We start from the raw sequence: 22427 nt of genomic DNA on the forward strand, positions 1-22427 counted from the left end.
GTGTAAGACTGAAAAGTCTGGAGCTCCTTGATGAGCAAATCCTTGGAACAGGTTTTGGCTAACATCCTCCTCTTGTGTCTGTTTTGCTTTGATAAATTCACTTTACTTCTCAAAACAAGATGGATATTCTAATCCTGTTGTTCAAAAGCCCTGCTGCCTCGTGTCCAAATCAACAGAATTTTATTGGAGTCCTGGCTCTCTTAGGATGCTTTGCTGCTGATGAAAATGACAAGACATAATGTGGTTTAGAAAGATGCAGAATTACGGAGTAGAAGAAAGCATTCTGTGTAAAATACTAGATACTTTAGTCATTTTGAACCCTTTAGCTTTTATGCACAAAGAGTCTTAGAACATTATTAAGCATTGGACATTGGTGTGTGTTGGGCCTGTGTTACCTTCTCATAAATTTTCAAAATTGTTATATTCCTAAATACTTAAATAACTATGTTTAGTGCTTCCAGCTGCATTTATATATTCTCCGACTAATAACCTGTCAACCTCCTGGTCCTCTTCCATAATTCAGGTCAAGCTATCTCAGGATTTAAAGTGTCTTTGTCACTACTCTCTGGTTCATGCCTGGCCCTTGCTTCCTTCCCCCTCCTCTTCTCACCAGAGGTTTGTTTCTCAATGAAGCTTGGAAATACATTTAAAGTAAAATGAATGTCTCATTTCCAAGCGGGAGAAAATGCAGAATATCTGAAGTGTCTGCCTTCATTTCTATAGTATTTTTTTCTTAAAGTGTCCTGGATCCAGAATGAGCTCAAGAAACTCCAGATCCCTGACATTGTTTCCACAGTGGTGATGGAAATTGAGAAGGAAGTCCAATAACCACAGTTACAGCAAAGCCATGCTTCTTCCAGTAGCTTGAGAGGGGGGCCAAGGAGCAGAAAGATTCCATATTCTTCTCTGTCAAATGAAGATACAGGTTTGGGTCTAACCATTTCAGCCGATATTCCATTCTTCAATTAGAGGAAAGTTCTGTGAATTCAGACTGGGAGAGGAGAACCTTATTTTCTACATGACGAACACAGTTTGGATCCATTATGTTAGAAACTCTGCCTATCACCTTATTGCCCCAAGGTTCCCGCTATTCCCAACCCTGCATCTAACTTGGACTTCACATTGGAGCTAGCACTGGGACCAGCTTTGCTACTTTCACAGCCCAAAGTTGCAGGCCAACCGACGGCCTTGTCCAAGTTATAAAATTACTAAGAATTAAGAAAGTCTGGAGAAACCAAGATGGCGGCATAGGTAAACACCGGAGTTTGCTGCCTCGAACAACCATTTCAAAAATACAACTAAAAGATGGAACGGACATCACCCAGAACCACAGGAAGGCTGGCTGAGGAGAGACTCTTCAACTAGAAGGAAAAACAACAGCATTACGAGGCTTAGAGGAGGCGCAGTGTGGAAAATTTAAAGGTACGGTGGTGCGGCGGTGCGCGTGCAAAGCTGGCTGGTGGCTGAGGGCGCGGTTGTCGTTTTCAATCAGGAGTGAGTCTCAGACTCTGGGCTACAGATCCGGGCGAGTCTCTAGGGACCCTGACTCAAACGGGAGAAGTGGGACTGTCTGGCTACGGTCCCTCCGAGGTTTGCAGCGGTTGCAGGGACAGAGAGGCAGAGCCCCTGGAGACGGACTGAGAGTAGCCATAGCTGCTCCCTCCCCCCGCCCTGTTGAGCCCGCCCCGCCCAAGCCCTGCGCAGAGCCATTTGCCGATCGCCTCAGGCAAAGGCTGGACTAGCGCCTCCCCAGAGGACTGAAGTTTTCCACACAGCTGATTCCTACAGCCAGTCGGCCTGGTGGTCAAATCCCTCTAGTGTTAACTACAACAATTAAGGCTTGGCTAGAACAAGACTGCGCACAAAGACCACAAGGGGGTGCACCAAGAAAGCATAAAAGATGCGGAGACAAAAAAACATGACAGAAATGGAGGATATGGAGCTAAGAATCGCAATTTTGAGGGCTTGCTATAAACTTGAGCAGAGCCTCACGAAAACTAATGAGACCCTCGATGCTACGATAAAGAAATTAGAAAGTAAGCATACACGGACTGAAATAAAGAATATTATACCCAATAGCAGACCAGAGGAGCACAAGAATCAAACCAAAGATTTGACAAAAAACACCCAACTGGAAAAGCAAAATGAAAAAAGAATCCGAAAGTGTGAAGATAGTGTAAGGAGCCTCTGGGACAGTTTCAAGCGGAATAATATCAGAATTATTGGGGTGCCAGAAGATGAGAGACAGCAAGATTTTGAAAACCTATTTCAAGAAATAATGGCAGAAAACTTCCCCCACCTGGTGAAAGAAATGGACTTACAGGTCCAAGAAGCGCAGAGAACCCCAAACAAAAGGAATCCAAAGAGGACCACACCAAGACACATCATAATTAAAATGCCAAGAGCAAAAGACAAAGAGAGAATCTTAAAAGCAGCAAGAGAAAGAGACTCAATTACCTACAAGGGAATACCCATACGACTGTCAGCTGATTTCTCAACAGAAACTTTGCAGGCCAGAAGGGAATGGCAAGAAATATTCAAAGTGCTGAATACCAAGAACCTACAACCAAGATTACTTTATCCAGCAAAGCTATCATTCAGAATTGAAGGTCAGATAAAGAGCTTCAGAGACAAGGAAAAGCTAAAGGAGTTCATCACCACTAAACCAGTATTATACGAAATACTGAAAGGTATCCTTTAAGAAGAGGAAGAAGAAAAAGGTAAAGATACAAATTGTGAACAACAAACATGCATCTATCAACAAGTGAATCTAAGAATCAAGTGAATAAATAATCTGATGTACAGAATGAACTGGTGATTATAATGAATCAGGGACATAGAAAGGGAATGGACTGACTATTCTTGGGGGGGGAGGGGAATTTTGATTTCGGGGAAGACTGGACAAAAATCGTGCACCTATGGATGAGGACAGTGGGTGGGGAGTGAGGGCGGAGGGTGGGGCGGGAACTGGAAGGAGGGGAGTTATGGGGGGGGGGAGAGGAACAAATGTAATCTGAACAATAAAAATTTAATTAAAAAAAAAAAAGAAAGTCTGAGATTTCATTTAAGTATTGGCAGGGGCAACGGGGATTGCTTCATCCCCCCCCCCCCCACACTCCCATTAGTCCAGAGGTTCAAGGAACTGGCTTTAAAAAACTGCAAAGAAAGAGATGAAGGCAGGTTATTCATTATATTCCAGATGGATAGACTTTCGGGGGAAGAATTTGAGAGCCCCTTTCAGAGAGCTTTTATTTCAGGCATTCTGGGAAGGCGGCTTCATGGGGGAGGTTGGCCTTCTTATGGCATCTCACAAAGCAGTGGTTTTGTGTTTATTGTCATTCTGAGGTCCCTCTCCCTCCTGCTTTCTAACCTAATCATTCTTCACTGTGTCAGCCTGTGCCCTGGGCATGTCTGTGTTGCATATCTGATCCTCCATCTCACCTGGGTTTACTGCCACTGGATCATGTGGGTCTGGCTGACAGACCAAGTATCCACGCCTCTGAACTGTTCAGTGCCACAGAGTTTGGTATCATTATAAATGCAAATAATTTTATTCGACCTCTAAGGAGTCTGTTAGGCCTCATGCATATGAGCTTCGAGGGTCTCAAACCAGTCTCCAGGGCCAAATTCCCCAAACCAAGCATCCTGCAGCAGCTGGAGGTACCCTTGTTCGGACTCTGTTAGCTTCCTCAGGGGATACTAAAGGTGCTGGCGGTACTTATGGCACTAGAATGCTACTTGGGAATGTATTCAGTTGATGGTAAATGGTTATGACTGCTGCCTTGGAAACCTCTTACTATGCCCACATAGAACATGGGTCCATCCAGTAAAGTGTCTCTTGCACTCAGCTCCCTACTTCATTTTATATATTTGTTTATTGTCCATCTCCCCCACTAAATTATACATTTTAGGAAGGCAGAGATTCTTTTATTCATCACTATATTCTACAGTGCCCAGCACATAATATGTCTACAATAAAGATTCCTTGATTAAATAAACCATTGCATCTGAACTGCGAATTATCAGTGATAGTATTATGGATAAAATGACAGTGACATCAATCATTGCCCAAAAATTCTAGAAAGCGGTATCTGAGCTTGTCCTATGCTGAGGCTCGGTGAGGCATTCCCTTTGGAATGAGAGACTTGGACCTTCGATTAGCTATGCCTAATGCTTGGAAGGAAGTGTGTTTGGGGACATACCAGTTTTCCAACTCTTGGAGGAGGGGCAGTATGGCAGGCACCGGACAGCTAGAGACAGTGTTGTAGGCAAGGATGGTGTGAAGCCCCAGGAGGCAAGAGTGACGGCGAGGGGTCCCGGTGCAGGCAGCATTGAGATGCTCAGTGCAGATCCAGCATCAGGATGGCCACAGGCAGAAGGACCTCAGTCTCCTCCACCACACTCAGGCTTAGGACATCCATGCAGGCCAGGGATTGCCAGGAACTGCCCAGGCATAATGGTCAGTCCAGTCACAGCAGAATCTCCCGCCCACGTTGCCTGAAGGAGTTAGGTCATAATTTCAGAGCCCAGCCAAGCAGCCTGAGGTTTGGGTCAGGATGAATATAAAGAGGCTAGACCTAAGAGGCGGGAAAGTACACTGGTGAGAAGAAAGACCCCAAATGGCCTTTGGCAAGTCAGTTAACATTTCACCTGCATCATGTTGTGTTTGTGTGTGTGTGTGTGTGTGTGTGTGTGTTTTGTTTTGTTTTGTTTTTGTTTGTTTGTTTTGTGTGTGTGTGTGTGTGTGTGTTTTAAAATATGTTTTTATTGATTTCAGAGAGGAAGGGAGCGGGAGAGAGAAAGAGAAACATCAATGTTGACAGAGAATCATTGATCAGCTGCCTTCTGCACGCCCCCCACTGGGGATCAAGCCCGCAACCCTAGCACATGCCCTTGACTGGAATCAAACCCAGGACCCTTCAGTCCGTAGGCCATTGCTCTATCCACTGAGCCAGGGCTCATGGTGTTGTTTTAAAGATTACGTGAGTTAATACATGTATTAGAACAGTGTCTGGCAAATAATAAGAGCTTAATACATGGTTGTTATTGTCTAAATTATTTTCTGCTAGACTTAAGAGACAAAAAAAAGGATATGTAGGAAAAGTGAAATATAAGGGGGAGGGGGGAAGTAACAAATACTCAGATTGATAGCATACTTTCTACCTCATAGAAGGCCTGAACTCGTGCAGTACTTAAAGTTGTTTTTGTTTTACATTATGAAAGGAAAATCTAATTATGTATAATCACATGGGAAAGACTTTCTTGTCCTCTGGGGAAGCGCAATCTAATTTGAAAGCTTTTAAATATTGTGTGGCCAGCCCCTGTCCTCTAACCAGCCCTGAAGAGGTCTGTCTGTCCCCCAGTCATTTTTGGTCTGTCTGGCCCTAACTGAACATGTGCTCCCTGAGGGCTTTGAGAAGACATGTAATAGATACGATAAAGGCAGAGCACATCCCACAGTCATGGCGTCTCTGCTTCTCCAAGGAGGTGGAGAGGCTTTGCATGACAATTAATTATTCACATTTTCTCTCCTTCTCCTCAAATACTTAGTTTCCTATCGAGCTCCATGGAGGCCAATTTTCTCTGGGGCGTGTGTAACCTAGCACCCGTGACAGTTTGGCGCTGCATCCTGTGGCTCTTAGAGCCTGTTTATTTTAGGCTCACATGCATTGGGCACGTGCTGGCGATGGCCAGGGCATACTAATGCCACTACTCATTCTCCTTCCTCTTCTGGGCAGGGTTTTAGCCACTGACATGTCCCTGGTTCTTACCATGCAAAGGCAGGAGCTCTGGAGTCGGGTCAGTTGGCTGCACCTGGAACTGCCCAGGCTAGAGCTTGAGCTGGTGGTTGGCCCAGTGCCTTTCAGCCCCACCTCCTTCTCTGAGGCTGGGCATCTTGCCCTTTAGCAAAGCTGTGAACATTCACTCATCCGTGCAGGCTCAGTGTGGCCTTTGTTACCATTCTCTGGGAAACCTTTGTGCAGCTGATAGAGGCGGTGCGACACTCAGCTCCCTGACAACTCTGGGAGACTCAGAGGCTCCCTTACTTACCCCAGGTCTCTTCAGACCGAGGCCGCTCACACCTGTCTGCAGACTTGTCTGTGTCACTCTTCTGCTTTCCTTTCACTGTTACACCCACCTGCAGTGCTAGCCTGTTTCAGTTTCCCTCAAGGGCAGTGTTCAGATCTAAACACTTGGGCATGTGCCATTGGGGAGGTGGTTTCTGGATAATCTTTCTCAGAAACCCAGGACCAGAAGAAAGAAATGTAAATGGCTGTCCAAGGCATGAAGTTATTGGCTGGCAGCCGAGAAGCCAACCGGTAAGAAGGAAGTAGGAGAGCAGTAGAGAGAGGTGAAGTAGTAGCAGTGTGGCCAGAGATGGCGGGAGAGTGACAGTGGCTCGTTCTGCCGTGAAATGCGTACCGCAGAGAGCGTGAGCACACCTCTCTGCAGAGCTGTGGGGTGACTGTGCCCAAAAAGTCAGGTGCTGGGCAACCAGGAAAGGTTACTGTACATCTTTGAGCCTCAACTTCCTGCTCTCTAAAATGGGAGAATAATTGATTCACCCCCCTCCCCTTTAGTGTTATTATGAAGATTAAATGAGTTCATACATGTAGAACACTAAAAACGTGCCAGCCCACCCACAGTGAATGTCATACAAGTGTTGGCTAACAGTGTCACCGCAGGTACATGACCACATGCACACCCTGAGTGTGGGGCAGGATCTTAACAGGACTGCCTGACTGCCTGACAGCCTCTTTTCCTAAACATTCTTTCTGCAACATGTCTCCTTTTTTCCCCTCACAGAAATCATCTGTAATTTTCTCAAATGAATTTCATCCTCAAATTGTTCTAGGCCTTTCTGCCCCTTTCCATCTATATTGAGCATTCAGTAATGTTTGGCATAGTCAGTGTCTACACTGTTGGGAGATCAAGGCACCATGGAAAAGTGAAATGTGCATTTTAGATGATTACTGGAGTTACTGCCTGATGGAAAATTTCGGTGGTTTGCATTTCACTACTTTTGTTTCTACTGCAGTTCTGCTGATAGTGATGCTAATAATGTTCAATGAAACAAAAAGTAGCCAGGTGAGCAGAAAGAGCAAGCAAAGAAAAGAACCATAATAATTCATGAATTTGGATTGTTTTTTAAGCCATCATGATGAATTTTTCCTTATACAAATGAATATGGGGCACACACTTATGAGATAACTGCATAAAAATAGGAATATATCCTAAAGGTAACTGGCCCATCTTTAAATTCAGCAAACCACAGGTCCAGTTACCAACAAGACATTTCTCCTAGAAGTCATTCAGACATCTCAAGCCAACATGGGCAAAGTGGAACTTCTTATCTTTCCCCACAAACCTACCCTTCTTCTAAATATTTCTTAGCTCAATTAAACATCAACATCAGACCACTTGCTCAAGCTGGAAGTATCAAGGTATATACACTTCTGCTTTTCCTGCTCCCCATCCCCATGCATATGTGCTCCTAAATAGCTTCTGAATCCATGCCCTTCCGTACACCCAGTGACTCTGCCTGCATTTATAATATTGCTGTGTTACAATCACCCACAGACAGTGGCTCAAAACAGCAGTCATTTATTATTTTCCATGTGTTTTGGGTCAGCTCATATAGACCAAGCTTAGCTAGGTGGCTCATACTGTGTGTCTTTGGGTGTCTTTGGATGTCTGAGGTTGGCTGATGTAGGTGGGCTCAGCTGGGGTGCCTTTGCTCCTCGTATCTCTTATCCTCCTTTCTGGCATCAGTGGGCTGGCTTGAGTATGTTTTTCTCATGGAAATGTCAGAAGCACAAGAAGGCAAGCCAAAACATGTCACTCTTGACTCTTTCTGTTGGCCAACCTAGGTATATGGTCTAATCCAAAATCAAAGAGTGAAGAATCACACTTCACCCTCTTAGTGGGAGGAACTACAAAGTCACATGGCAGAGAGCAAAGAGGGCAGGATAAAGAACTAGGGCCAGTAATGCACTGCCAAGTCTTTGTTATCTCTTGTCTAGATTCTTCACTTGTCTTCTTTTTTCTTACTTTGCCTGTAATTTACCTCATCCTGACTTAATCCCAACATCCCTTTATTAAAGCTTTTCCATTGCCACTTATCACTACCAAATTGAGCTGAAGCTCTGTACAACTTGGCTCCAATCTATTTTATTCCTGTTTCATCTGTTGCTATGTTTCAGAATTACCACCCTTTTCAAAGCATGCTTGTCTTTTGTAGAGTTCTGTGCCTTCATAAATAGTCTTTCCTCTTCCCACAGCTATCTCCCCCACATTGGAGGTTATCATAAGTGAGATGTTTACCTTTTAAGATCCACTCGCATGGTGCCTCAGAAGCCCTCTGGAGAAACAGTTGCCCCTTCCTTTGTCACATGATAGTAAATTGGAATTGCATTATGTTCATATTTAACTCACGCATGTGTGAGGATACATGCTCAGCCAGAGGGGGGAGGGCAGGAAGTTCAGGTAATTCCATCTACCATTCTACTCCATGATCATGGGAGTACTAAGACTTGACTCTGCTGTTAACCTTAGTTATCTTTGGTTCCAGAAGCCTCTTGCGTTCTCAGAATCTTTTTGTAGAGTGAAAGGCACAGCCTATGCAAGAAGGGGGAGTGGGGACGGGGTGTCTAGTGTTTAATGATACAAGACTATTCTTTTATAACACAGCCATGAAGCAAGCTGTTACCTCACCTAGTTTTTAATTAAAGGAACATCTCTCTGGCCTTATTGTTGCAAGTCAGTACTGTATTGGAAAGCCAAGAGCTTTCAGTGGTAATATTGTCTATGCATAATTTTTATTTCATGGTGACTTTAGAATACAACTCCTGCCTAAGATAGGCACCTATCAAATTGATTTTAATATTTTACATCTGTGCTTCCCATCTAAATCATGTTTTTTTAGAGGACTACTGCCTGTGCTTGTGCAGACCATGCACTGCACAATTCTAAGGGTGCGCTGTTCACACCAGAGTCTATGTAAGTGGACTTCCATAGTACTCAGTGGCACCAGCTTTCTTATCTCCCCAGTGCCTAGTACATATAAATTGCTCAAGAAATGTGTGAATGAATGAGTAAATGAGAAAGAAGGTAACAACAATTGAATTACCTATTCCCAAGTGAGATATCTAATAGTCAAAGTTGGGATTAAAATTCAGACAGCTTTTGATCCAACAAAATTAAAACCATGTTATTACAGGTGCATATGATCTGTAAGCTAACTTGGAATGTCTTGTTTACCTACAACAACAAAAAATTACCTTTCATCTTGTGAACTAATCAAGATTGTGGTTCCTTAAATGCTATTGACACTTCTTAAATGCTATTGACTGCATAAATGCCCTATGCATAACACCCTAGGGGACATTGTGAGACATGTGTGTGAAAATGGTCTGGTTCTACATGACTCTAACCCCCCAAGTCACAATAGACCTAAAGATTTCTTTTAAAAAAGATTTCTTGATTGTCCTTGGATGAGTCATAAAGCTTATATAAATGCAAATAGAGCCCATATTTTAAAAGAACGAGACTTTTATCAGGTAATTTGATAAAATATGCTGAATATTTGTGAGTTATAATTATGCCAGTGTGGCCAGCAAACTGTTCACCCTGCGGGAAAGTGTTGCCACGTTAAACAGTCAACGTCTCACTTAGAATTTAAAATTTCCCAATGTTTGAGGGTAACTGACCCAGTTAGGATGTATGGGCTTCTGGGTGGACAGGGCCTGAGGAGAGGCCCAAAAGAAAGCATTACACAGGCAGTAATGGTCCTACCTCGAGTCCCCCACCCCTAACCACAGCCCCAGTAAGCTCCGACAGAAGGACTCTATGCTTGTCCCTGGATTGCTCTTCCCTGAGTTTCCAGCAGCAAAGGGATCATGACCAGGCCACCCCCACCATCAGGACGCTGTTGGCAGGAAGCCTCAGTTAGAGTAAGTGCTTAGCACGGCACCTAGCATAGGGCATGAAGAAAGGATTCCATAAATGTTTGTTAAATGAGCGAACAAAATAAACCAATGAAATAAGCAAACGAAGGGAGTACAGCGGTATAAGGAACATCTGTGGGGTAAGGCACTGCCATCACTTCAGGAAATACTAAGTGGTACACACTTAAGGCTGTTGGGCCTGTTATCCCTTCCAGGTCAATGGGGACTTGACTTTCTACTGCCCAATAGAAAGTACATGCAACCTGAGGAAGGACAGCACCGAAGTTCTCCTAACACTGCCCAGCTGGGGAGCCATTCACTGCGAGAAGTTCTTCAGCTTTTGGCAGCTAGGGTATTGCAACAGTGGTTTTTGCACATGAACCTGGGATCAGAAAATCATAACAATTGTGGAGTCGGTTCAGTTAGAATGTAGCGTCTCTTCCTGCCAAAGCTTTGCATGTCATCATCGCAGGACACCAGGAAATAGTCACAATTTGGGGATTTCTTTTGTTTTTCTTTTTGTGCTCCCAGGTGAGCTCTCCGTGGAGGAGCCACAGGATCCTTTCCTGGTTAGCATCCACATAATCGCAGACCCAGGGGAATCCCAGCCCCTGCAGGAGGCCATCGACCGGGTCTTGGCTTGGATCCACCCGGACCTGCAGCTGTTCCGCGTCTCCGAAAGGAGGGCGTCCCGGCGGCGGAGAAAGGCCCCGAAGGCGAAGGCGGCGCAGCCCGCCCTCGCGGTGGTTCTCTTCCTGCAGGAGGGGTACGGCGACGAGCCCATCCTGCAGCTGCACCGCGCGCTGCAGCGGCCGCCCTGGCGCCACCACCACACGGAGCGCGTGCCCGGCAGGCTCCTGCCCTACCTGCCCTGCAGCCAGGACTTCTTCACGCTGGCGCCCGGGACTCCGCTGTGGGCCATCCGGCCCGTGCACTACGGCAGGGAGATCGTGCGCTTCACCATCTACTGCCGCCATGACAACTACGCGGACATCCTCAAGTTCTATGAGCTGATCCTCCGGCGGAGCCCCAGCCAAAGGAAGACCGACTTCTGCATCTTCCCCGTTTTCTCCAGCCTGGATGTGGACATCCAGTTCTCCCTCAAGAGGCTGCCCTGTGACCAGAACCCCGTCCCCACCGACAACTCGGTGCTGGAGTTCCGAGTCAAGGACATCGGCGAGCTCGTGCCCCTCTTGCCCAACCCCTGCAGCCCCATCAGTGAGGGGCGTTGGCAGACGGAGGACCACGACGGGAACAAGGTCCTTCTGCAGGTACCGCGGGGGAAGTCTGTCTGTCTGTCTCCCTGTCTGTGTGAGCGGCACAGAGAAAAAGAGGGTCAGCTGTGCCAGAAACCCTCCCTGTTACAGAGCCAGGAGTTAAGAAACAGGAGGGATCAGTGACCCTCTGTCTGGCCTCAGACTGTGTCAAGGAGCTCATACAATACCTAAGCAAGAGGAGGGCTCTTTCTGTTGGTTCTTTTCGTTTTACTGTCTGGCCATGTGCACAGGCAAGCGATGGCAATTCCTGCCCTGCCGCTTCACCCACCTGCGTTTGAGCACCCACTAAGTGCTGTGGCTCCTGGGGATTTCAGATGAGCTTGTATCCCAGGGACCTTGTTAGTAAAGATTCCTGAATCTACTCCTCACATTTAGGGAGTTTTATCAGTGTATTCTTCAGTCCCACAAAGGAACTTAAGGAAAACCCATCTATTGTGAAATATGTTACATTCAATAGAGATGATACCTGTTTTCTTCTTCACTGTGGTGCCACCTCTCCTACCCTTCCACTGCTGGGCAGTAGGTTGTTAAAATTCAGTGATCACTTGAAAAATGACTTTCTCATAAACATTTCAATGAGTAACTGATGCCTTTGGACCTTGTGGTTTCATTACGCTTGGGAAAGAATGAGTGAATACCTTTTAAGGAAATGGATGCAGTAGACTATTCTGTTCCTTCCATGGCCTATGTCTTTGCTCAGTTACTGGACCCCTTTCTCCTCTCAACCTTCCAATGGGTGTCCAACGCTCTTTCAAGATCACTAATTACACCCTAGAATTCAAAATTCAACATATAGATTTAAGAATGTCCTACACCTGGCCCTGCCTGAGAAATGCTTTCCAAACATAGGCTTTCTTGGAATATAGGAATTCGTTTTTCTGAAAATCCTCTTCTGTCTCAGTTTTCACTTTTGGTTACCTGAAAGGAGAAAGTTGATATCGAATTAGGGGCCATTGTCTTAAAAGGTGCTGTTTGTAGTTACTTGAATCACAGGAAACGTTTCAGTTTTTGTTGGTTTTGGTATTAAACATCAGAACTGTAATCTGCATATCACAAAATGAAGTAAGAACTTGGCATGTGTCAGACAACTGACTCAAACAACAGCCAGGACACCATTGCTCAAGTCGGAAAGGTCACCTTGAGATAGTTACTATTTATAGAAAATAGAGAAGTTTCAGAATTTCCTTTGAACTGTACAGATAAGTAAATAATATTGCTCTTTTATTCAGTGAACTAAAAGCTGGCTAATATTTTCTCTATAATCCCTTTTGAAAGTGAGACAAATTTTTCTTCTGGTTTGAAGACTGCCAGTTCTTTATGCAAAATATAATGCAGTTGAATAAGTAAAAGTTAAAGAAAGTTAAAGAAAAGTTTTGCTTATACCAAAAAAAAAATACACAAAACAAAACAAAAAACAAAAAAACCAACAAAATGAATGTGATTGTTTCTGAAGGACCTCTTCCTTTTTATAATCATTAGGATATTTTTTTCCCTTGATCCTTATAATAACGTAAGTGAAAGAACAAAGTGTGGAAGCTTGGCCCAGACTCTGCTCAAAGGAACCATTGAAAAAATATTTCAAAGAGGATCCACACATTTAAATGGTAATAAAATCTATACAGGTACAGGCTTTTGAAGTTACAGCATCAGAGTGTGAAAAGAGTAAGAAAAAAGATTTGTATCTTGGGCCGCAGGAATGCAGGTCTTTATTCAAAATAGTAGTATATCAAGGAGTTAAATTAATATGGGCAGAAATGACTAATAGCCCCCTCATAAATTTTGATTATGGCCATTGAACAGGTTGCTGTTACTCCATCACTACAGAAAGCAACCTTCTGCTCTAGCATGACATACACACCTGCCCATCTCTTTAAGTAACTTTTTAAAGTAAAAATTTATGTTTCAGTCTTTAGCAAAATTAAGATATTTAGATCATGGGGGAGGGGTGAAGTTGAGAGAGCTCATTTTTATCTACATTTTCATTAATGTATATATTTCCCAAATTCCATGTTTAACTATAATTTTAATTAAATGCTTTTGTTTGATTGGGTAGAATTATACATTGAAGAAAAATATTTGTTGGGTAGTTTTTAATTTCTCAAGGTATAAATTGTATTTTATTTCCTCATTCTGCCTCACTGATTTAACATTCCATATTTCAGAGACCTCTTCCTCCCATTTAATTCCCCTGGAGGAGAAAAGCTGAGAGGTTCTTTTCTGGGAGCTATTCACTCTCTTATAAGAATTTGGAAATGTTTTTTACTGAGATATGATAAGATAGAAAGCAAGCCTTCCTACTCCTGAAACTCATCTCCCCATCTTTCTCGGCATTGCTAGTTCAGAGGAATAGGCAGGAGGTGGTATCAGAAGTTGTCTGAGATCCCTCTGAAAAAGGCATCTTAGAAATTTGCGTTAATACTAAACTGTAGTTTTCTGGAATCAAGGTCTGTGTTTGTGAATCCACATCTCCTCGAACTAAAATAACATTGACTATAAACATAATCGGTTCTCTCTATATGTTTTTCTTTACTTTTTATTGAAGGGTAATATAAATTATATCATATAGAAAGTGTACATATCATAAATATACAGCTCAGTGAATTTTCACAAACTGAACATTTGTGTGAGCAGAATCCAGATGAAGAAACAGAACAGACACAGAAACAGAGACACTCCTGGGACTCCCTTCCCTTAAATCAGGGGTGGGATATATCCAGCCTGGGGGCCATATAAGGCCCTCGAAATCATTTGGTCTGGCCCTGCCAAGGCATTAGGGGTGAGTTAATTAAATGTTTGATCAAATGTAGCAGGCTAATTTTTAAGTTGATAATTTTGCATACCTGGCGAATGATGATATGAATATCCAAGGTACCCTTGGCAGAAAAAAGGTTCCTCACCCCTGCCTTAAATGAACATATTACTATATGTTTCATTAAAGGTGGGGAGAAGTACCTAATCTAAAAAGTTGGGAATATTGGTATGTTTTAATTTTTTTGTACTTGTAGGTAGATCTCACATTTTTATTTTTTTTAATACTTTATTGATTTTTTACAGAGAGGAAGGGAGAGGGATAGAGAGTTAGAAACATCGATGAGAGAGAAACATAGATCAGCTGCCTCCACGCCCCCTACTGGGGATGTGCCTGCAGCCAAGGTACATGCCCTCAACCGGAATCGAACCTGGGACCCTCTATCCACTGAGCCAAACCAGTTAGGGCAGATCTCACATTTTTAAAACAAAACTTAAGATGGCTGACAAAGATATAAACCACACAATAAGTTTAGTAAATATTATTAGATACCCGAGGATTTGAAGTAGAGGAAAATATTGATAGGAAAGTAAGATAAACCAAGTGTGACATCCAAAATGCATGTGATTTTCTATCTGCTGTCTAAGGCTGTGCTGTAAGTTGGTAGTCACTAGCCATGTGTGGCCATTTAAATTTAAATTTTAAGTTAATTAAAATTAAATAAAATTTAAAATTCAGTAGACACATTTTAAGTACTCAGTAGCTGCATGTGGCTACTGGCTACCATATTGGATAACACATATACAGAAAATTTCCATCATGAAAGAAAGTTCTCTTGGACAATGTGATTCCAGAAATAAGCCCCAAATGTGAGTTTTATAGCAGCAAAAGCAAAATGGAAGATCATCAATGATATGATTTAGAGTCTGTGAGGTAAAAATAAACATGTTCTAGATGCACAAGCATCCCTGGTTCTGAGTCCTGGAGTAGTGTTCCCACACCTTCTCATGTTCGTAGTGTTGTCAACAGCCAACCATCAACCATACCTCTATAACTACAGCAATACTCACAAGGCTTTTCCTTAGTGCCTGCAGTGGGGGCCAGGGGGCCCAGCCAGGAGTTAGTGCAGAAAAGCCACTGCCCTGAAGGAGGCTGGGCAAAACAAGATGATCCCACCTGCAGCTCCTAGGGGCTTAGCTTAGTCCTAGAGGGAGGGATAATCTCCCAAAATCTGTTTCTCTCCGTCAAGCTTTCGGTAGATAGTGAGTAACAGTGAGCTCGGCCTTTTTATTCCGAGCCGAGGGCCTGCGGTAGACCCGTTCCATGTAGCTGGTAAAGAACAGAGTCATATGTCCTGTGACTCAGCCGAGTTGGACTATATGCTGACATCTCCTTAGTCCTGAGGAGCCTGATAAGTACAGGGGCCTGAATGGAAGGCCACTCTCCTTTGGAGAATTGCCATGGGAGTGTCAATTTTAAAAAGCTGTTCCATTTTCATTTTTTTGAGGAAACTCCATACTGCTTTCCATAGTGGCTGCACAAATCTGCATTCCCACCAACAGTGCACAAGGGCTTCCTTTTCCCCACATCCTTGTCAACACTTGTTGTTTGTGGATTTAATGATGATAGCCTTTCTGACAGGTGTGAGGTGATACCTTACTGTGGTTTTAATTTGCATCTCTCTGTTGATTAGTGACTTTGAGCATTTTTTCATGTCTATTAGCCATCTGCATGTCCTCTTTGGAGCAGTATCTATTCAGGTCCTTTGCCCATTTTTTAAATTTGATTGGTTTTTCTGCACACCCTCAGACCTAGGTCAGGTAACTGTCACTCCCAGTATTACCAACAGCAACTGATACTTGGACACATTTGACTCATGAACCCACCCTGACTGTGCTGCCCTCTGTCCTTTTCCAATGAACCCAGTAGTGACCTGGGCATTCCTTCTACCACTGCTTCTCAAACTTCAGCAGGTATAAAAATCACAGGTTCCTGGGACCCACCTTCAGAGACTGATCCCGGAGGTCCGGGGCCAGGCCTGAGACCCTGCATTTGTAGCCAGCTCCCTGGTGCTGCTACCTGAAGCACCTTTTCTGCATGTGCATCAGGCACAGGATATGCTAAGGCAGGACTACCCAGTCCTTGCTTCATGTTTTATACTAATGTCTAGGGCAGTGATGGCGAACCTATGACACGTGTGTCAGAGGTGACACGCGAACTCATTTTTTTGGTTGATTTTTCTTTGTTAAATGGCATTTAAATATATAAAGTAAATATCAAAATATAAGTGTTTTACTATGGTTGCAAATATCAAAAAATTTCTGTATGTGACACGGCACCAGAGTTAAGTTAGGGTTTTTCAAAATGCTGACACGCCGAGCTCAAAAGGTTTGCCATCACTGGTGTAGGGCAAGTTCACTTTTAAAGTATATTATAGTTGTACTTAGTAGGAGGCTTAGGACAGAGCATCAAGAGTACAAGTCACACTATATATATAAACATTATGTTGTACACTGAAACTAAAATGTTTGTTAACTACTTGCAATTAAAATAAAATTAGAGTACAAGTTGTAAGAGGATGAGTAGACCTTCCTGAAACTGTTCTTATCCTGTTCCCAGTTTCAAGCCTGATGCCCAATGCACAGCAGCTACTCAACAGACATTAGCTTGTCCTTCCTCCGCCTTGGGCTCTGGTATCTCGGGGCAGGGGTCTAGTGACCATGGGTTAGAGCATCCACACATGGAAGCAGGAAGATACCACATGAACCAGAGGCCAATGGACATGGCATCTTGCTCCACCAGCCCAGGGTTTGTGGCTCCCAGTACAGACTAGAGAAAATGGCTGTTTCCCATAGACCGCATTGCACATGCTGGGCTAGTTTACCTGTGCATGTTACCCAGGTGCTTGAAAGTCGCCCTCAGGAAATCATTTCCCAGAACATTACTGGGTTTGATATTCTTGCAGAATATGTGTGAGTGACATCATAGCCCTTTCAAGCCTGGAAGAAAGAGGCATCTTCTTTTAGGAAGACAAAGAGAACTGTTATTATAAGCCTTGGTGGGACCTGGAATCAGACCTTGAGGCAGAGGGAGGAAAGTGAGGAATTTTAAGCAATAATTTCTGCTCTCAGTTCTGAGAGCATTTTTCCCCCTGGGCCTGCCTGTCTCATTCGGCTGGTTTAGTTTGTTCTGAATAGGGCTCTACTTCAAAGAGGTCATGTTGGCGGTAGATCTGGAAGGAAGTGCTGCTGTGTCTGATTGTGGCAGGTGGCTCCCAGCAACCAGGGCCTGTCTCCTGCAGGCCAGCCGAACTATGCCTGTGAATAACCTGCAACAGAAATAGACAGTCCAGCGCTTTCGCGAGCCATTACAGTCAGCAAAAACTTTGAATATCTCCTCTCAGCCAGACATGGTACTGGAGGGTGACAAAGACGGACAACAGAGTCCCTGTGCTCCAAGTCCAAGCTGGTTCAGATCATTCCAGGGGGTTATGGCATGTGCAAGCCATGATACAGGAGAATGGGGTGCAGTGGGTGTGCTCCAGAGGGACCCCTCCCTCCAGGGCTGGGAAACAGGGTGACTAAAGCAGAAACTTTCTGGAAGCCAGCAGATGGGAGCTTGGATCTCAGGTCCCACAGATCCAGATCAAATCCTCTTTGGTGACCTAACAGCTCTGTCAGGTTGGCCTAAACTTAAAACCTCAGGCGAAATAACTCAACTTTAATTTCCAGTGAGTTTTCCTCCCATGTTACTATATTTTTATTAGAAAGAAATAAAACCAAAGTACCCAAAACTTTTTTGGCAATTAGTATTTTTGTTTATATATATATATAACTCTACTACTACCACCGTAACAGCATTTTGGTACATTTTCTTCCAGTGTTTGACATATAAGATATATATATATATATATATATATATATATATATATATATATATAAAATCAGTTTTCTTAAAAACTTTTTTTCACTTTTTCTTCCTCATTTATCCCCAAAAACATACAAAAGGAAACTTTTCCTTAATGGGCTTCAGACTTTTGATTAGTTTTCTCTTTCCCATCACCAGCCTTCCACCCTCGCAAATGGAAGGCCAAATATTACTTTGACTTTAAGGAACTTTTCACCTGACTTTTGACTTCATGCTGAGAGAATGAGCCCCGGACCCTCTGGAACATTATGTAAAGGGGTTCAGTCTCCCACATTGTACTCAGATACAGCTGTGCCCCCAAAAAGTCTAGGTTCCACTAGTTTGGACAAATTGGAACCCATGGGGACAAATTGAAACCCAGGTTTGTCTGTCACCACCTCAACTTCCTGCGATATGATGACCTGAAGAGAAGCTGGAATCCTTTGGCATAGACCTGAAACGCACCTACCCAGGTTCACTTTGGCAGAGACAATTTTTCACCAGTCCTATTGGCTTGGTGTTCTGGATGTTTCAGCTGATAATGTTCTCAGGCAGATGGGGCTTGCAATCAAGGTCTATTTTGGGGTGGGGCCACTTTCTATATTCTGAGGTTGGGGTTTGGAGGGTGGTGACAGTGGCTCAGAATAGTTGGATAGGACTGTTGGCTTGGTTGCCTGTCCAAATGAGACTGTAGGATTTGTTTCATGGTTGTCTAGAACAGCGGTTCTCAACCTGTGGGTCGCGACCCCTCTGGTGGTCGAACAACCCTTTCACAGGGGTCGCCTAAGACCATCCTGCATATCAGATATTTACATTACAATTCATAACAGTAGCAACATTACAGTTATGAAGTAGCAACAAAAATAATTTTATGGTTGGGTCACAACATGAGGAACTGTATTTAAAGGGCCAGAAGGTTGAGAATCACTGGTCTAGAGTCTCTGCTCAGGCTTAGCAGACATTGGTGCCTGGGTTCTAGACTCAGCAGTAGGCAGGGCAGGAAGTAGCTCCCCCGCACTGGTGGTTCAGCAGAACAGTCCCAAGGTCTGCCTGGCTCATTGTTTGGGGACCCGAATCAGGCCAGACTGTGCACTGAATTTGCTGACCAGATGGGCCACCAGTTTTGCTCTGCAGATGGGAAACCCCATGCTGTGATCTCTGTTCAGTGCCACTGCCACAGCAGCTGCAAGATGGGCTGTGCAGCTTCCTGTGTGCTCCGGTAGGTCTGCAGGTTGGGCAGGCTGGAGATTGTATTCATCAGTGGTGGGGCTGCACATTCGTTTCCAAATTAGTTTTTGCCCATGTGGCCCCCAGACAGGCCCCAAGGCTGGCAAGGCTCTTGTTTGAGGACCAAATTAGGCAGAATATGCACCAAATTCCCAGGCCTGACAGGTGAGTAGGGCTGCTGGCTGGGTTCTCCACTTGAGTTCCACTATTGCAAATGGGCCCCTGGAAGCTCTGGTTAGGTTTCCAGGTCAGATTGGGCTGGAGGATGTATTGAGCTTTGGGTGTAACAATAAATTACCTTCCCTGCATGGTTAGAGCTGCAGAACAGGCCCCAGGGCCGGCAAAGCTCTTTATTTCACAATCAAGTCAGACAGACATGCACACTAAGCTCCCTGGACAGACGGGGCAACCTTCTTGGCTCTGCAGACACAGAGCCACTGATCAGGTTCTCCATTCAGATGCTGCTGTAATCAGTGCTGCAGGGTGGGCTACCAAGATGCCCAGGAGCTCTGGTTTGATTTCCTGCTTAGCAGGGTTGGAGACTATATTCAACAGTGGGTAGAGCTATGAATTAGCTTCCCAGCCATGGGGGCAGGGGAGAGGGTCTTGCACACATAGGAGGCCCCAAAGCTGACAAGAACTCTTACTTGGGGAACTAATCAGGTAGGCCTGGGCTCCAAACTCTGTCCAGACAGTCACCAGCTCATCTCTGCAGACAAGCAGAGTGACAGTAGATCTGACAATGGAGGTGGCTACTAAGTGACTAATGTGGATATACTGGACAAAGGGATGACTCATGTCCGGGAGGGAGGGAGGTGGACGGCATGAGAATTCATCATGCTGCTCAGAATGGAACACAATTTAAACTTATGAATTGTTTATTGAATTATTTATTTTTGGAATTTTCCATTTAATATTTTTGGACCACAGTTGAGCACAGGCAACTGAAACCATGAAAAGTGAAATTGTGAATAACTGCACTACTGTGCTAGTAGTTGTTAGATGTTCTCCTTGTGAGGGAAGCGAAATCAGGGAAGACCTGTGTCATCATCTTGGTGACATGATTCCAAGAGACAGGATCTAGAATAGTAAATCCTAGCACATAGTAAGGTTATTAAGTGTTGTTTGCTATTGCCCTTGTTATTATTATTATCATTATGATCACCGCTACCATCATCACTACAGCTACTATGCCACTTGCCCCAGGCCACAAAGCTAATAAGTGAACCAGTAAGGGTTCAGATGCACAGAGGTGACTCTACTATTAGCTAAATTTGGTGGCTGCTAAGGGCATCCCAACTTCAGGGGCCTCTCTCCAGACCACAACAAAGTGCCTGAAACCAGAATTCAGGATGCTTGATTGGTACATGTAAGCAGGTGCCCATCTCAGCCACATACATAGGATTTACTTAAATTATTCTTAGGAAATGCAGGTTGAAATATTTAGGAGTAAAGTGTTAGAAAAGCCACAAATTGCTTTCAGGTGGTCCAGCAAAAAACTACATATAGATTCTATTACATGTAAGTACTATTATACATATATGTATACATATAAATAAATGAAATTATTTTAAATAGTATAAATGTATAAAATATACCTATACATATGTAGATAAAGGAAGTAAGACAAAATAATTGTGTCTAAGCTGATCCTTGTACTATTCTTTCAACTTTTTTATATTTAAAAAGTTTCGTAATAAAACATTGGAGAAAGGTGTACATATTTTCAGCCATTTTTAGTTTTAGGTACCTTTCATCAGTAGAGTCCATTGCATAGATATTGTCAGATATGTATTTAGAATACTAGAGGCCCGGTGCACGAATTCGTGCACCAGGGGCGTCCCTCTGCCTGGCCTGTGGGATCGGGCCAAAACCGGCTCTCCAGCATCCCCCCAGGAGTCCTGGATCGTGATAGGGCGCAGGCCAGGCCAAGGGACCCCACCGGTGCATGATAAGGGCCCGGGGAGGGACTGTGGGAGGGCTCCAGGACATGTCCGGCCCATCTCACTCAGTCCTGATCAGCCAGACCCCAGCAGCAAGTTAACCTACCAGTTGACTATCTGCCCCCTGGTGGTCAGTGCATATCATAGTGGCTGGTCGACTAGTCGACTGTCTGCCCCCTGGTGGTCAGTGCACATCATAGCGAGCGGTTAAGTGGCCTTAGCATATCATTAGCATATTACGCTTTGGTTGAACGGCTGACAGGCTGACTGGACACTTAGCATGTTCAGCTTTTATTATATAGGATATAAAAGCTATTATATACTAGGTAAAATATAAAACAAAAACAATGCTCTCTACTCCTAAATTAGGTATCTATAGCTGCATTTTAATATGCATTAGTGACCAGGAGTCCTCCCATCTGACCCCAAAGCCTATTGAGTTGGGGGGCTCAGTAATGCTCCAAGGAAGCATGTGCAGTTTTTTGTTTATGACAGAACTTGGCAGCTAAACTTTAGAAGAAGGTGTTAAGGTCCTTATGGGCCATGTGGAGTAAAGATTTGCAATGCTGTAAGTTTAAGGCCATAGTAAAATGTCTGCAAGTAGGAATGAAAGTAGAATGGGCAGAAACTTGAGTGTTATCATGCTAAAAGACAAGGCCACCTACTTGGGAGGAGTGTGGCCTGCCCCCTGTGTTACCCATTCCTTGGCCTCTGCTCACACAGGCACTCCGGCTTCCATCATGTGCTGCTGCCCTCATACTGGCACTTGAAATAAGAAAAGCCCTGCAACAGCATCTGCTACCATAATTAGTCCTTCCGGCAGTAATTGACATCAACATGCACCTATAATCTTAAGGTAATGGGAATTTATATCATGCCTAAATTTAACCAGTTGTTCATTCAGGCAATTTATAGAGTACTCATAATACAGCCAGCAACAAGCAACACAGACAGAAATCCTGCCCTCGTGAAATTTATATTCTAGCAGGAAAAGTCATATAATAAATAATAGATGTAAAAATATTATATAGTATATTAGGCAGTTCTGTGAGGAGGATGAAAAATTGGTCCAACCTGCTTTTTAAAACTTGGAATATGAGGCTAAATCTGATTCTCAAAATATTTTTTATTAAATCTTCAAAACCTAAGGATTTTTAGTTACTGTGCTAAGACACACAGGCCAAAAACATGTAGAAACATGTAGATAAACCTCGTATGGAAGAAATTACCCTATTAGTTTTTAAGTGCATTCCTCTGCTTTTGCATAATATATATTATACAAAATATGTATAGGGTTGTTTTTTTCTGAACCATCTGCATGAGAATCACTTATACAGCAGCCCCTCCTTGTCTGTGGAATAATGTTCCAAGACCCCCA

General features: G+C 43.8%; 1 protein-coding gene across 2 annotated transcripts in view; it reads left to right on the plus strand.

Annotated features, from left to right (window-relative positions):
• The window catches only part of FAM124A (family with sequence similarity 124 member A), a 69981-nt gene that overhangs the window by 30694 nt on the left and 16860 nt on the right, over positions 1-22427 (plus strand). For both annotated transcript variants that reach the window (XM_006083560.3, XM_023748733.1), the window contains exon 3: positions 10479-11218. In XM_006083560.3, coding sequence (XP_006083622.1) covers positions 10479-11218 — 740 coding nt within the window. The remainder of the gene's footprint in view (positions 1-10478; positions 11219-22427) is intronic.

This window comes from Myotis lucifugus, unplaced genomic scaffold, assembly GCF_000147115.1.
Source record: "Myotis lucifugus unplaced genomic scaffold, Myoluc2.0 scaffold_7, whole genome shotgun sequence".
Taxonomy (NCBI): Eukaryota; Metazoa; Chordata; class Mammalia; order Chiroptera; family Vespertilionidae; genus Myotis; species Myotis lucifugus.